The sequence below is a fragment of the Panthera uncia genome, chromosome F1 (assembly GCF_023721935.1).
Source record: "Panthera uncia isolate 11264 chromosome F1, Puncia_PCG_1.0, whole genome shotgun sequence".
NCBI lineage: Eukaryota > Metazoa > Chordata > Mammalia > Carnivora > Felidae > Panthera > Panthera uncia.
Genome location: NC_064813.1, coordinates 57,317,049 through 57,331,872, shown reverse-complemented (window position 1 = coordinate 57,331,872; position 14,824 = coordinate 57,317,049). Strand labels below are relative to the sequence as shown.

The 14,824-nt window shown below is 38.5% G+C and overlaps 1 protein-coding gene across 1 annotated transcript; it reads right to left on the bottom strand.

The window, feature by feature from the left end:
- Positions 1–13,173: 13,173 nt before the first annotated feature.
- Positions 13,174–13,720, bottom strand: LOC125925545 (40S ribosomal protein S6-like). The gene has a single exon (XM_049634588.1). It carries the CDS (start codon positions 13,718–13,720, stop codon positions 13,313–13,315), a length of 408 nt encoding a protein of 135 aa, XP_049490545.1. The 3' UTR covers positions 13,174–13,312.
- Between the last annotated feature and the right edge of the window lie 1,104 nt (positions 13,721–14,824).

Below are 14,824 nucleotides of genomic sequence, written 5' to 3'. Positions count from 1 at the left end.
TGTGTCTCTCTCTGTCTCAAAAATAAATAAACGTTAAAAAAAAAAATTTTTTTTCAAAGAAGAGATGACTCCAGCCATCCCTGTGTTCACTTGAATTTATCTTCTTCACTATCAGCTATGTTAGAAACATTAACATCTTCATTAGCATCTTCTCATTAACACCTTTGACTTTCCTGCGTCATCATAGCAGGAAATTCTAAGATGTATATCTTGGAGACTTCAGGTGAGTTCCTGAAAAGCTCTATGAATTAAATAATTTTCCATTAGTTTACAAGATCATTACGAAGATATCTGTAATATATTCTACCTTTGATGTTTAAATTACAGATCCTTTGGTTCCCAATCTCCTTCTCAAGTAATTAATGATGTGTAAACCAATACTTATGTGTAGGGTGCCATTGCCAATTAACAAAGTCCTGCAGAGAATTCTTTTGTCACTTGAACGGCTACTCTTGTAGTAATTTGCTTCCCAAGCTTCCATTTTCTATCTTGGGCTATCCTAAGGAGAGGTTGGAAGTTTTAAAATATATCCACATATTCCTTGCTATTCCTCCCTTAGACAGGTGGAGCCTGATTCCTCCCCCTACCTCCCCCCTCCCCACCCCTTGGACACGGCTTCAGCATTAGCAACTCATGTCTAATAAACAGACTTTTCTAGAAATGATGGTGTGTGACTTAAGAGACTAGATCATAAAAGGTATTATGGCCTCCTTTTTTCATCTCTGTTACTTGGATCACTCATGCCAGGGGAAACCAGCTACCATGTTGTGAGGAGACTCAACCAGTACTATTGAAAGGTTCATGTGATGAGGAATTAAGACCTCCTGTCAACAGCAATTAGGAATCTAGGCCTCTTGCCAGAGCCGGGTGACTAAGTCATTTTGTAAGCGGGTTCTGTAGTCTCAGATGAGCCTTCAGGTGACTGTACCCCGGGGCCAACATCTTGACGGCAGCCCAAATCACCCAGCTCCCAAATTCCTGATCCACAGAAACTCTGTGGGATAATATATTCTTATTATTTAAACCACTCAGTTTTGGAGTGATTTGTTACACAACAGTAGCTAATACAGAATATATATTACTATTATCAAAGAGGCATCCCTGAGGGGTGGCAGTATCCCTGAATATTTAGGGAAATTGGGCACGTGAAGCATAAATATGGAACCAGCTGTATGTTAAGACTAAATAAAGCAAAGGGATAGAACCCGAGTGGTTAAAGATAAGGCTTCCCTAAAAACGTCCCAAACCCCTTCATGATCAAAAGCCATGAACTTCTGTGCAATTCCCTGCATTTCCCAGGACTAGATGTGTGATGAGAAGGAAAGGGAGCTGAGAAGCCACAGCTAGGGGAGTGTGAGGAGTGGCTGTGGACACTCCTGCCTCGGGAATGACAGTGCTCTTAAGATCTGTTGGCTTTGTAAAGCAGGAATGAAGCCACGCACACTACTCCCCATCTATCCTTCGTTTATACTCTCTGGTCCAGTGTGGTCTGAATGCATCATTCTATTCAATTTATGTTAGTTCACAAAGCAACAAACAGGACAAACCTGTTATGAGGATAAAGGGTTCATACTGAGCCATTTTTCTCTCCAGTGTCAGAATGCCCCATAGAACAAATAAGTCGATCCCACAGAGTTCAAGTGGAAGACCGTTTACGTTAGTGAGTCCTCCGTTGTAGTCCATTTCTTTTCCTAGGAAAGGGCTCAGAGTCTGCATGGACAGTTCTTCAGAGGGGAGGCTGGCGCTCTGGCAAAAATCCCAAAATACTAATGACCTTCTTTCTGTTTGATGCTGAATTAGAGCAGAGCTATTTCTTCTTTCTTACTACTTTCTTTTTCTCACCTTTAGAATGACACAACATGGACCGATTTCCATAGTGCCGAACCTCATGAGCACCTTACATAGATGGAGACACAGGGCTCTGGTTGTTGTTGTTGTTAACGTATTCCATTTAGTACCATAGAGTGTTGGTGGTAGAGAATGTCCAAGAAATCACTTGGTCTCTTAGTTTGCAAACCGAGCCCCACAGAGCTCTTAGGGTTCCTCAGGAGTGCTCTGGGGTTACCCCAGTTTTATATCTTTTCATATACTTGGGGTCTGGCCGTATTTATTGAAACCAATGGTTCTGGCCCTCTGATTTAATTATTGCCCTCACAGTTCAGATGCTTAGATGAGGTTCAGAGGAGTAAGTGGATTTGTGTAAAGTCATGTAGTTTGGGGTGGCTGGTTTGACGTGAGCCTCCAGTCTGGGATTTTAGACTGCCCGGAGGGTGCTCATCAAACATCCCATGCCGTCTTCCAAAGATCAGGAAAAATGTCACACATGTGGTTCGTACAGCCTATTCTGAAATACAAGGATGTGGCACGCATCAGATGTCCTTCACCTGCCTTCTCCCCAGTCGTTAGCTTACACCATCATTGGGAAGACATTTTCTTTCTTTATCTTGGCTAGATTTTTAATTGCTAGTGCCTTCTGACATTTTACATATCTAGTCAAATCCTCTGAGAATTTCAGGTAGAAAGAACTTCAGGTAGAAAGAACCCCTTTCCTAAAGTCACAAATACATTTATGTTCTGAGAATGAAAAAAGCCATAAGAGTGTTTGAATCATTAAAAAATGCGGTTTCTCCCCCAAATAAGATCTTGTTTTTACTTAGGGTGGACTCGGACAATGTAAAAGCGACACAGTAGGTGGCTCCCTTGAGCAGAAAGATGTAAAAGGACTTTGCTCCCTTGAGTTCAGAATAACACCTGTGGTGTTAGGAACGCTGTCCCCAGGGACTGCTCAACCCCTAGGGTAAGGAGATAAGCCATTCCATGCCTTCCAGTCTTGTCCAGCAGTAATTCAGAACACGGAAAGCTCATGGAAGAGAATTTTCAGTATAAATATTTCCCACAAAGTTTCAAGAAATCAATTTAATTATATATAAAGCAGGCAGTTATTAAAAGTATTTCTAATTTTTTTTATCTGAAGAAGCATATTCAAACTTTGTTCATATCTTAGATCGAATTATATGGAGGGCTGTCCAGACAGAAGGAAGTAATCCTGCTCCAACTTCTTCTGAAACCCCCAGGTCTCCAGTTCTCCATTTTCCTCCCTCCCAGATGACAATCCATTTTGATATTTGTAACGAACTGAAAACCTTCTTTCTGTGAACTTCAGCTGGCAAAATGTCGACAGTTGAAAGCATTTTCACCTGATAAAAATGAAATAAAGTTCTGGATAATGTTTTAGTCTTCCTTAGTCTGTGAAAAGACTTTATCATGAAACTCTTAAGCTATTTATCAGTATGTAAAATTGAGTCAAAACTGAACTGTGTTCTTAACGAATACATCCAACAGTTCTTGAAATGGTTCCATGGTCTTGTTAACTTGCTCAAATTGATTTGTGGCTGGCAGTGGGCCTGTGATCATGCATTTTGGGGCGACTAAAGCTAATCAAATTGGTTTTAAAAAGTGCCATTGTATTCATTTAGGAATGTGATTACAAGGTACTTGAAACAAATTAGTACAGGAGGTTTACTTAAAAATAAATAAACATGGAAAATACCAGGTCTTACAAAATATTGTGCAACTATCAAAATATTTATAGTTGCCATACTTTGTTGAATATTTGTCGTATATTAGTTTCTGCCTAATGTAGTTATGCCTAACATGCATTAATGATATGATGCACGCAACTTATAATGCACTAATTTTCCCAATAGCCCTGTGAGGTGGGTATTATTAGCACCATTTTACACACGAGAGAACTGAGATTCACAGCTGTGGGTCTCCTGAGGTCACACTGTGAGGAAGTGTACGAGGCAGAAACCCAAGGACCCCCAAACCTACTCGAACCACTCTCCGGCATCGCTTCACTTTTGCAGATCAGATATAGTATACCAGCAATCGAAATTACTAACTAGGCTACCTTTGAAATCACCCTTCTTTTTTACTTAAAATATTTTTAATGTGTATTTAGTTTTGAGAGAGAAGGGAAGACAGAACACGAGCAGGGGAGGGGAAGAAAGAAGGGGAGACACAGAATCCGAAGCAGGTTCCAGGCTCCAAGCTGTCAGCACAGAGCCTGACGCCGGGCTCGAACTCATGAACTGTGAGATCATGACCTGGGCCAAAGTCAGATGCTTAACCGACTGAGCCACCCAGGTGCCCCTTAAATTACTTTTAAGTGAAAGAAAAATTGTTCTGCGGTCTCTCATTTGCAGTCCATGAACCATGGGGTTTCCCGTTTTAGAAAGAGACAGAGCTTCTGGGAGTATGGCAGCAAGAAAACTACTTGATTCACCTTATTCCACTTTTTCACTGAAGCAGCTATGATAATTCAGATGCCAAGTTACAACAACCAGGAAAGAAGGTTATCAGTCAATTATTTTCTATGATCTGGAGAGAACAACCCGTTAAGAAATACTGAGGTGGCAAAATAAATCCTCGACTTCTATTAGTCAAGGATGAACAAACAGAAAGATAACACGAAGCCAATAAAAATAGTCTGGTAGTTCATAAAGCTATATTGTCCAAGGACAATTCCATGTAAGAAAGAGCATATGTAGAAAAGAAGAAAAATCAACTAGTCGAGTTTTCTTTGTGTTCTCGATAAATAGGAGTAAGCATGAGCTTGTGAAGCAAGAGTTGAGAAAGGAGATAAAGGTGGCCTCTGGAGTGGCAGCAGACATAAAAAAGGCCCTGACAGAGGCAGGAAGAGAATTCTGGGAAGCTAGAACTGCCGTGGAAGAATTCAAATATACCTTGAAAGTAATAAGGAGAACAGATAATGTAGAAAATCAAGTCAGTGATATAGAGGACCAACTCTATCTGTTGGAAATGCTGGGGAAAAGTGATTTTAAAAAATTAGAGGAATTTGATGTAGAGAATAGAAAACCAATTTTAGACAAGCAACATTCAGAAGAAAGAGACCAAAACGAAGGAAGGAATAAGGAAAGATACATAGAAGAAAACTTTCCTGAGCGAAAATCACCAACCACCATCATCATAACCATTGCGATCACATGAGTCGTGATCCAAGGAGCTTACCATCTTCTAGAATAAATTACTGATAGGGTAGCACATTCTTGTAGCTCTTTTTTTTTTTCCCTAAGAATTAAAAAATGTAGCTTAACAAAGAGAAAAATTGTGCTGCCCTTAACTATTCTTTATAACATTTTATAAAAAATTCATAAGAAAGTTTTAAAAATGTAGAGTTTTGATGAACAATGTTAACCCAAGTGTTCTTACAGTTATACAAAAGGTGATTGTCTAACATGTTCATACTTAAAGGCAAAAGCAGGGCATTTTTAATCATGGAAGGATTTGAAAGAAAAACAGCACTTTGTGGATGCTAGGAAAATGTGCCTAAAGACATATGACAGCCGCTCAGAAGATGAGTCAAACACCATTACTCATGGATGGACAAATTCAGCCATTAAAGAACTATAGTGTAAACTGATTGGGAACTGAGCAAAAAAATGTTAATTCTAGATAATTGTTACAGTTATGATTACAAAATTAAATGCAAAAGTAACATGAGAGAAAAAATATTTAATGTAAAAATTCATAAAGTTTTGATTTCACAAATTACATTTATAAAGATTGGAAAATGAAGATAATTCAAAGTATTCTAATTTCTTTTATTACTCTGAGAATTATTGCAGGGTACTTAAATTTTAACATAAGTTAAAAATTATAGCTTCAAATATGTTTTTGAAAAATTTGAAGTAGATGTAAGGACATTTAATCAGTAATATATTCAGTTGCCAACACATGATAGCCGACTAAGAGTATACTCAATCATAGGGATTTACTTTTCTCTTGTAATAATAATTCTAGATAGAGGTAGCTGCTTGTTGGTGTTGTTTCAGTAGCTAAATAATCTTGGGAGATACATCTCCATGTCTTGGTCCTGCCCTCCTGCTCACAAGGTAACTGCTGTGGCTCCAGCCAGTTGACTGCATCCAGGAAGGGAGAAACGGAAAGTGGAGAATCAGACACTCTAGCATAACTGTGCTTCGTCTTACTGGCCAGAACGCTATCAAGTGGCTCTGTCAACTGTTACTGAATAGAGTGAGCATTAAATAAATATTTGCTAAATAACTTCATGACTAAAACAAAGCAACTAAAATAGGCCAAGCATATATTTTAATAAGCTAAAGACAGTAAAATCGAGTTGAAAAACAAAAACAAAAAATACACCTAGAATAAAAGGACACAGAAGTGAACAGAAGTAGAATTGCTGTAGGAAAATGTACTGAAAGATTAAGGAAGGCTCCAAAAATCAAGGACAAAGATAGATAATATAGTTTAGCAGGATTAAATAATAAATATTATTTAACAAGAATGAATTAATATATACCTATTGAAAGTCGAACATACACGTAGAATGTTCACAAAACAAATACAGGACTTTTAAGGAGACAAAGAAAATCTCAACAGATTTCAAAAGACAAATATGGCATAATTATATTTCCTGACAACGTTGACTTTTCCTCAAATTTAAATAACTAAAACAAACACATACATTTAACCACATGATAATTTCTTTAAAATTTCTTAAGTAACTCCTGAGCTAAAGAGAACATAACACTATCACTACAGATCATGAGCAGATACTGAGAAAGTTATTTGGAAAATTATGGGGGTGCCTGGGTTAAGGCACAGTTGGTTAAGGGTCTGATTCTTGATCTCAGCTCAGGTCTTGATCTCAGGGTTGTGAGTTCAAGCCCCATGTTGAGCTCTGCACTGGGTGTGAAGCCTTACATTAAAAAAAAAAAAGAAAATTATGATGTGAAATGAATATTATACTTATAGTCAAAATCAGTACTTTATATAATTTCATGGTTAAGTAGGAAAGAGGGAGGGTGACAGTTTTATGTTTCAAAAGCAACCAAACAAATTTAAGTAAAATAGGGAAAATAAAGAATAAGGACAAAAGTAGATATTAAAGAATTAGAGAAGAAGAAACAGAATAATTGGTGCTGATGAATACTTATAAAATAGATCAAGGATAATCAAGGAAAAGTGGGAGAATACTCAAAGATAAAATTGAGAAATAGGAAAGGGGCTATAAAACAGATATGGCGGAGAAGAAAATTATTAGAGATTTATTTGCAGAATTTGTGGCAATAAGTTTGAAAATCTGAATGATTTGGACTGAAAATATAGTTGACTTCATGTGATTAGAAAAATAGAAGACTATATAGAAAAATTAGCTTTGGAGGAAAATAAGATATCAAAGACTTATTTCTACAAAGACTTTTGTCTTGTTGGCAATTTTTTCCTCAATTGTCAAGGCCATTGATAAATGGACAGCTATGAAAATCATGTATTTATATTTATTTTTATGAAGTTTTAAAATTCCAGTATAGTTGACATAGAGTGTTCCGTTAGTTTCATGTTACAATATAGTGATTGAATGCCTCCATACTTCAATCAGTGCTATTCAAATCATTTATTATGCTAATTTAACCTTGGTATCAATACCTGAATGAGATAAAAACAAACAGCATTGCTACAGAACTGAGATTTTCAGTGTTTTTTTTTTCCAGCTACCTACATTTAATTTATTGGGAATATTTGTTCAAATTTCAGATTCCTGGGCCCCGCTCCTGCCCATTGGATCAGAATCTTTAGGGATGGGGGCCCAGGAAAATGGCTTCAAATTCTCATTATCAATTTAATATAGCAAAGTATATAAAAGTTCCTGGGTGGCTCAGTCAGTGAAGTGTCCAACTCTTGATTCCAACTCAGGTCATGATCTCACGGTTGTGAGACTGAGTTCTGTGTTGGGCTCCACACTGGTGTGGAATCTGCTTAAGATCCTCTTTGTGTCTCTCTCTCCCTCTGCCCCTTCCCCACCTCTTACACCTTCTCTCTCTCTCTCAAAAAAAAAAAAAAAAAAAAAGAAGGAACATGGAAAAGTCAAACAATGTAGCGAGTACATGGTGCAAAAAATGTCCTCGTCCTTCTCCCTCTCCACCGTCCCATCCATCTTATCCAAGTCCTGTCCCCCAAGGTAACATTTCGGTATGAACAACAAAAAAGATGCACGTACTTGTATCTATCTTTATCTACCCACCTTCACTGTATCTACAAAAGCTGCCAGTATATACTCTTTCTTCTTCATTTTGCTTTCCTTCATTTAATAATTTGTATTGGAAATTTTCCGTATCGGGACACAGAAGTCTATTTTTTTTCTAATGGCAACATACTATTCCGTCAGAAGGATATGTCTTAAAATGCTGATCGATGGTAAATATACTGGTTGTTTTGGTTTGCTTTTGCACTTTCTTTAATTTTTTTAAATGTTTATTTATTGTCGAAGGAGAGAGGGACAGAGCGCGAGCTGGGGAGGGGCAGAGAGAGAAGGAGGCACAGAACCTGAAGCAGGCTTCAGACTCTGAGCTGTGAGCAACAGAGCCCTATGCGGGGCTCAAACTCGCAAGTCCTGAGATCATGACCTGAGCCAAAGTCAGACACCCAACCAACGGAGCTACCCAGGTGCTTCGGCTTTTGCACTTTCTCTATATATTTTGTGAATATATCCATGGGGTAAATTCTTAGCAGTGGAATTGCTGGATCTAATGTACATGGATTTTTAATTTGATAATTATTGCCAAACCCTTCTTTAGAAACAACAAGGAATATAAGTGCCTAGTTTCCCCTCTCTGCCAGGACTGGATGTCATCACCAAATGTTTGGAATTTTGCTATATTAATAGACTTAAAATAATATCTATTTTAGTTTTGAATTGTATTTCTTTAATTATCAAAGAGTTTGGGAACTGTTTCAAATTATATTGTCCACTTATAGTATCTTTGCCCCCTGTAAACTACCTGTTTGTAACTATTGTTCTCTTTACTATTGGATTTCTTCTCTTTTTTGTCACCGATTGCTTGAGCACTTTGTAAAATACAGAATTGATCTGCCAGTTTGATATTTTTAACAAATTTCTACTTGTCTTTTGACTAGGGGGCATTTTTTTTCTGTTATAGAATCAAAGTTATTCAAAAATCAAATCTATCTTTCTTTTTTAAAAATGTCTTTCGAAGTTTATTTATTTATTTTGAGAAACAGAGAGGGCAAGTGGGGGAGGGGCAGAGAGAGAGGGAGACAGAATCCCAAGCAGACTCCCCACTGGCAGTGCAGAGCCCCGACTGGGGCTTGAACTCATGAACCACGAAATCATGACCTGAGCCAAAACCAAAAATGGGACGCTTAACCGACTGAGCCACCCAGGCACCCCTCAAATCTACCTTCCTTTTCTGTCATGGCTTCTGAGTTGTGCGGTCTTCATTTTTGGACTGTTCTCCAGGTGACTCTTCTGCTGTTTCACATCTGAGAGCCTCTACCAATAGACTGACCTCCATTATAAAAATGTATGTGAAAATCCCTATTTCTGTAAAGAATTGGTGAGCTCACCCACTATAATGCAATAGTCTATCTTGAAATTCAAGAATGCTTTAATATGGACTTCATAGCAATATTTTATATTAATATATTAACATATTATTTTATTAAGATATTAATATTATTTTATAGCAGTATTTCCAAAGAGACAAATATAGTAATTTCAGCTTATGTGAAAATATATGATACAATGTAACTGATTTCTTACAGAAAGAAAAGGAAACTCTTAGAAAACTAAAAACAACATTTCTGTAGATGATTAAGAATAAATGTCATGAAATATCAGCCAGCATAATGTTTAATGGTGAAGCACTAAGGACAATTCCAATTAAAGTTGGGAAGCTGAACAGAACTCCTGCCACTGACATCATTATTTCACATTGTTATGAACATAACGTCCAGCACAACGTGCTAGAAAATGGAAAAAGGGTGCATGAATATTCGATGAGAGAACGAAATTATTACAATTTGCACAGGACATAAGTAAATATGGAGAAAATTCAAGAAAATTCAATTGAAAATTTCTTAGAATTAATGGTATTTCAGAAAGGAAAATTTTTTTTTTAATGTTTATTCATTTTGAGAGACAGAGAGAGTGAGCACAAGCAGGGGAGAGGCAGAGAGCGGGGGACAGGATCCAAAGCGGGCCTCACACTGACACCAGTGAGCCCAATGTGGGGCTCAAACCCGTGAACTGAACCATGAGATCATGACCTGAGTCAAGATCAAGAGTCTGACACTCAACCGACTGAGCCACCCAGGTGCCCCAGAAAAGAAATGTTTGAGTCCCTCAGGCTGTTATAAGAAAATAGCATAAACTAAGGTTTAAACAATGCACATTTATTTCTCGAAGTTCTGGAGGCTGGGAAGTCTAAGATCAAGGTGCCGGCAGATTCAGTGTCTGGAAAGAGCCTATTTCCTGGTTCATAAACAGCTGTCTTCTCCCTATGACCTCACATGGTAAAAACGGGCAAGAGAATTCTCTCGATTTCTTTTCTAAGGGCAATAGTCCCACTAATCACGAGGGCTCTGCTTTTGAGACCTAATTACCTCCCAAAGCCCCATTTCCAAATACCATCACATTGGGGGTTAGGTTTCATTACCTTATGAATTTGGGGGGTGGGACACAAATATTCAGTCTATTCAGGGAGGCTACAGGAAGTAAAGCTAGGAAGAAACTATTTTTTTCTGTAGACAAATAATAACCAATTAGGAGAATTAATCGAGAAAAAGTTTTTAGTTTCTTTCAGAATAATAATAAGCAAATGCTAAATCATTGCAATAACCTGAACAAAATATGTGTGCAGTTTATGTGAAGAAATTTCAAAATCCAGCGAAATCCAGCTAAAGATGTAAAAGTAAACTTAAAGGGATAGATTTCTCATGCTCTTATATGGGATGGTTAAAGACTTTATAGGTATTAATTCTCAGATTAATTTTTTTTTAATTTTTTTTAACTTTTATTTATTTTTGAGACAGAGAGAGACAGAGCATGAACGGGGGAGGGTCAGAGAGAGAGGGAGACACAGAATCTGAAACAGGCTCCAGGCTCTGAGCCGTCAGCACAGAGCCCGACTCGGGGCTTGAACCCACGGACAGTGAGATCGTGACCTGAGCCGAAGTCGGACGCTTAGCCGACTGAGCCACCCAGGCGCCCCTAATTTTTATGCTTAATATTATTTCGGTGAAAAATCTCAATTTTGGAGGGTAATTTGGTAAATGATTCTGATGTTACTTTCAAAGAGTAAAGGGCGTGGGAATAACACACATTATCTTCTAGAAGAAGAGCAGTGCTGAGAGAGACTTTAGTTTATTAGATTTCAATATGCTTAATGATGATAATTGCAATTAAACAACACTTGTATCGAGGCAAGTTTCAAAGTACACTCAGTCCACGGTGCCTTATCTGAAACTCTTGGGGCCAGATGTGTTTTGGAATTTAAAATTTGTATTTTAGAAAGGTGATTTCATTGTATCCTAAATAATATTTAATACATCCACTGGAGTCTGGGCCAGTACCCCATAGCCAAATACACTGATATTTCTGCAATGAAACTGAGCAGGGTATGTCAAAACTGTAAATGGCCTCCTACTGACATGGGTCGTATTTTTTTCCCAAATGAATGTCGGCACCAAACTCGTGATAAGAAGCTTTTGTTTTTCAGAACTTTGGGCTTCGTGGGTTATAGATTGTGGGCCGGTATGTATGTATGTCACAGGCTGTGTTCCTGGGACTCTGAGATGGTAATTAGGTCGCAAGACATTGGTAGGGAGTGCTCTTAGGATCAGCATGGTGGGAGTATGGGATGGGAGTGAAATCAGGCAAAGGGAGAAATTGAGCTATGATTCAGTCTCAACCAAACTTCAGCCACATAGAGGGCTGTGGGGTGGTGAGTGGTCAGAATTCTCCTTAGTTGAAGGGAAGGGACCTTTGTAGTCCCCTATCAACCAAACACTGGGTGAGGGCTGCCCTTGGAAGGAGTTGGGACCCAGAGCCAGGCAGTTTTCTCCTGCTGAAGCAATTTCCAGAGAGGCTTGGCAGCTAAGGGCTGTTTCCCTGCAGCTGGAGGAGGAAGGGGAGTCTGGGTGACCCCTCAAAGTGTCTACTGCATGTATGGGAAAGTAACATGTGACAAGGAAACATCACAAACAAATGCATTTGTCAATAGATAGTTTGGAGAAGGATGTCCAGTAAAATCGTCATTTCATACTATGTGTAAAATAAACACACCATGAATTATAAAGTTAAATAAAAAAGAATAAAGCAAGGCAGCTAAGAAATATGAATACATATTCTCTGTTCTTTAAAGTGGAGAAGGAATTAGAGACATAAGAACATGGAGGAAATGACAAAGTAAAAGCAAAGATTTGAGGACAATTATACTAAAAATTTTAAATATTAAAATCATCAACAAAATTAAAAGATCAAAAACAAATGGAGAAAAACATTTGCAACACAGATAGCAAAGAATTAATATACAAATGTATGTACATGTGTATAAATATATAGCTCACCTAAAGTTCCTAAGAATAGCTCATATAAATAAGAATCTCTAGTAGAAAAATGGGCAGAATTATAAATTTAGTTCTATAAGCACATGAAAAATGTTCACAAAATAAATTCAAAGAAATCTTAATGAAAACATTGGATTATCACATTTTTACCTCTGTAAAGTTCTAATCTTTATAAAATATAATTTTTTTAATGCTTATTTTTTTTGAGAGAGAAAGAGACACAGAGCTCGAGCAGAGGAGGGACAGAAAGAGGGAGACACAGAATCTGAAGCAAACTGCAGGCTCCGAGCTGTCAGCACAGAGCCCGGCGCAGGGCTCGAACTCACAAGCTATGAGATCCTGACCTGAGCCAAAGTCTGATGCTCAACTGATGGAGCCACCCAGGCGCCCCTGTAAAACATAACTTTTAATGTTGGCCAGGGTCTGCTACTCAAATTGCCAGGAGAAGTTTAAATCGTTGCCACTTACCTGGAAGATTTTTCTCTCTGTTCTAATGGCTGATCTCATTTATTTGTTACACCCACTCTCAGAACATCTCCTTTTGGACTGGACTCAGACTCAGAGGTGGAAACCTTCAGGGAGGACAGCCTCCGTCTCTTGGCAATCTGTTCCTGGCAGGGCTTTTTTTTTTTTTTTTTTTTGGCCCTTTTCGTTTTCTTGGTCAAAAGTTTAACATATTCTGCAGCCTCTTCCTTATTTTTCTTCATACGCTTTTCTTCAGAGCAATACAGCCATGGTTGTGTTGCAGGACACGGGGAGTGACAAGACACTGAATCCAGGGCACTTTGGTCCAAACGAGGTTTCTTACCGTCCTTGTTAAGGGGCTGTCTCACAACATACTGGTGGCAGCATCTTCTTTAGAGAGACTGAAAGGTTTGTGGATTCCGCCAGCTCTTTAGGGTCCCAGATGACGAGATAAGTAACACCATTGACTCCAGGAATATCCTTCCCCCGCTTTTTTCACAATGACCAGGTTGAGAACCCTCAGATTGGCATCCACGGTGCCACTTGACCCAGATGTGTGTTTCCTTTCTCGGGTCCTCCTTGCCCGAGAACAGGAAGGCCCCTTTCTCAGTAGCAGGTGGACACAGCCATGGGTGGAGACACCCTGCTTCGTGGGGAAACCTTGCTTGTCATTCCCGCCAGTAATTCGGACCACGGAACCCTTCCATTCTTCGCCCAGAGCGTTAGCAGCAACTTCTGTGGCCACACGCTTCTCAGAAAATGTAAGGAGTTTGCAAACATCATCCACATCAATGAGTTTCTGGCAGCCAGTGGCTGGGAAACAGAGGTTCAGCTTCATCCCAAAGAGCCCACTGCCTCTGAGGACCCATGAAAAAGAGCTGGAAAATGTTTGGATAATTGATTCAAGACCCTTAAAAACTTTGTACCCCTTTACCCTGAAGTTCTTTTTTTTCTCTGAAAGACATTTTTTTATTTAAATAATTTATTTATTAAATTTTTTTAATGTTTATTTATTTTTGAGAGAGAGAGAGAGAGAGAGAGAGAGCGAGCACTAGCAGGGGAGAGCAGGGGGGGGGGGGCACAGAATCCGAAACAGGCTCTAGGCTCTGAGCTGTCAGCACAGAGCCTGACATGGGACTGGAACCCACAAGCCATGAGATCATGACCTGAGCCAAAGTTGGATGCTTAACTGACTGAGCCACCCAGGTGCCTCAGAAATTCATTTTTTAAAATGTTTATTTATTTTGAAAGAGAGTGCACGAGCTGGAGAGGGGCAGAGAGAGAGAGGGAGAGAGAGACTCCCAAGCAGACTCTGAGCTCTTAGCTTAGAGCCTGACTCAGGACTTGATTTCATGAAACGTGAGACCATGACCTGAGTCGAAAGCAAACTGAGCCACCCAGGCGCCCCTGAAATTTATCTTTAAAGGAACCTCTCCTAAGGAAAAACTCAGCAATTCAAAGAAATATTTGTGTAGGAGGATTTTCACTGCCATATTATATAAAATAAGCAAAGAATTGGAAACGATATCTCAATAATATAGAAATGCTTAATAAATGACTATGTATGCATAAAATCAAATGTTCTAGAGACATTAGAAAAACTAAATGATATAAAAATGTTTACAAGATTGTGTAAAGAAAATGTAAGATAGAAAACTATACAAGGAACATCTATCTACTGTCTATCTATCTATCATCTATCGATCGATCTATCTATCTATCCATCTATCCATCTATTCATCACCTGTCTTCTGCCACCTTAGAAAAGAGAATAAAAAATAAGTTAATAGTGCTTAGCTCTGAGTGTTGGAGAATAGCTAATTTACATTTCCTATAGGGCCCCGTCTTGGGCTGTAAATGTCAAAGAGGACTTCCTTAGTGCAGTACAACCCACAGGGAATTTTTTTTAAATTTTTTTTAAATGTTTTTATTTATTTTTGAG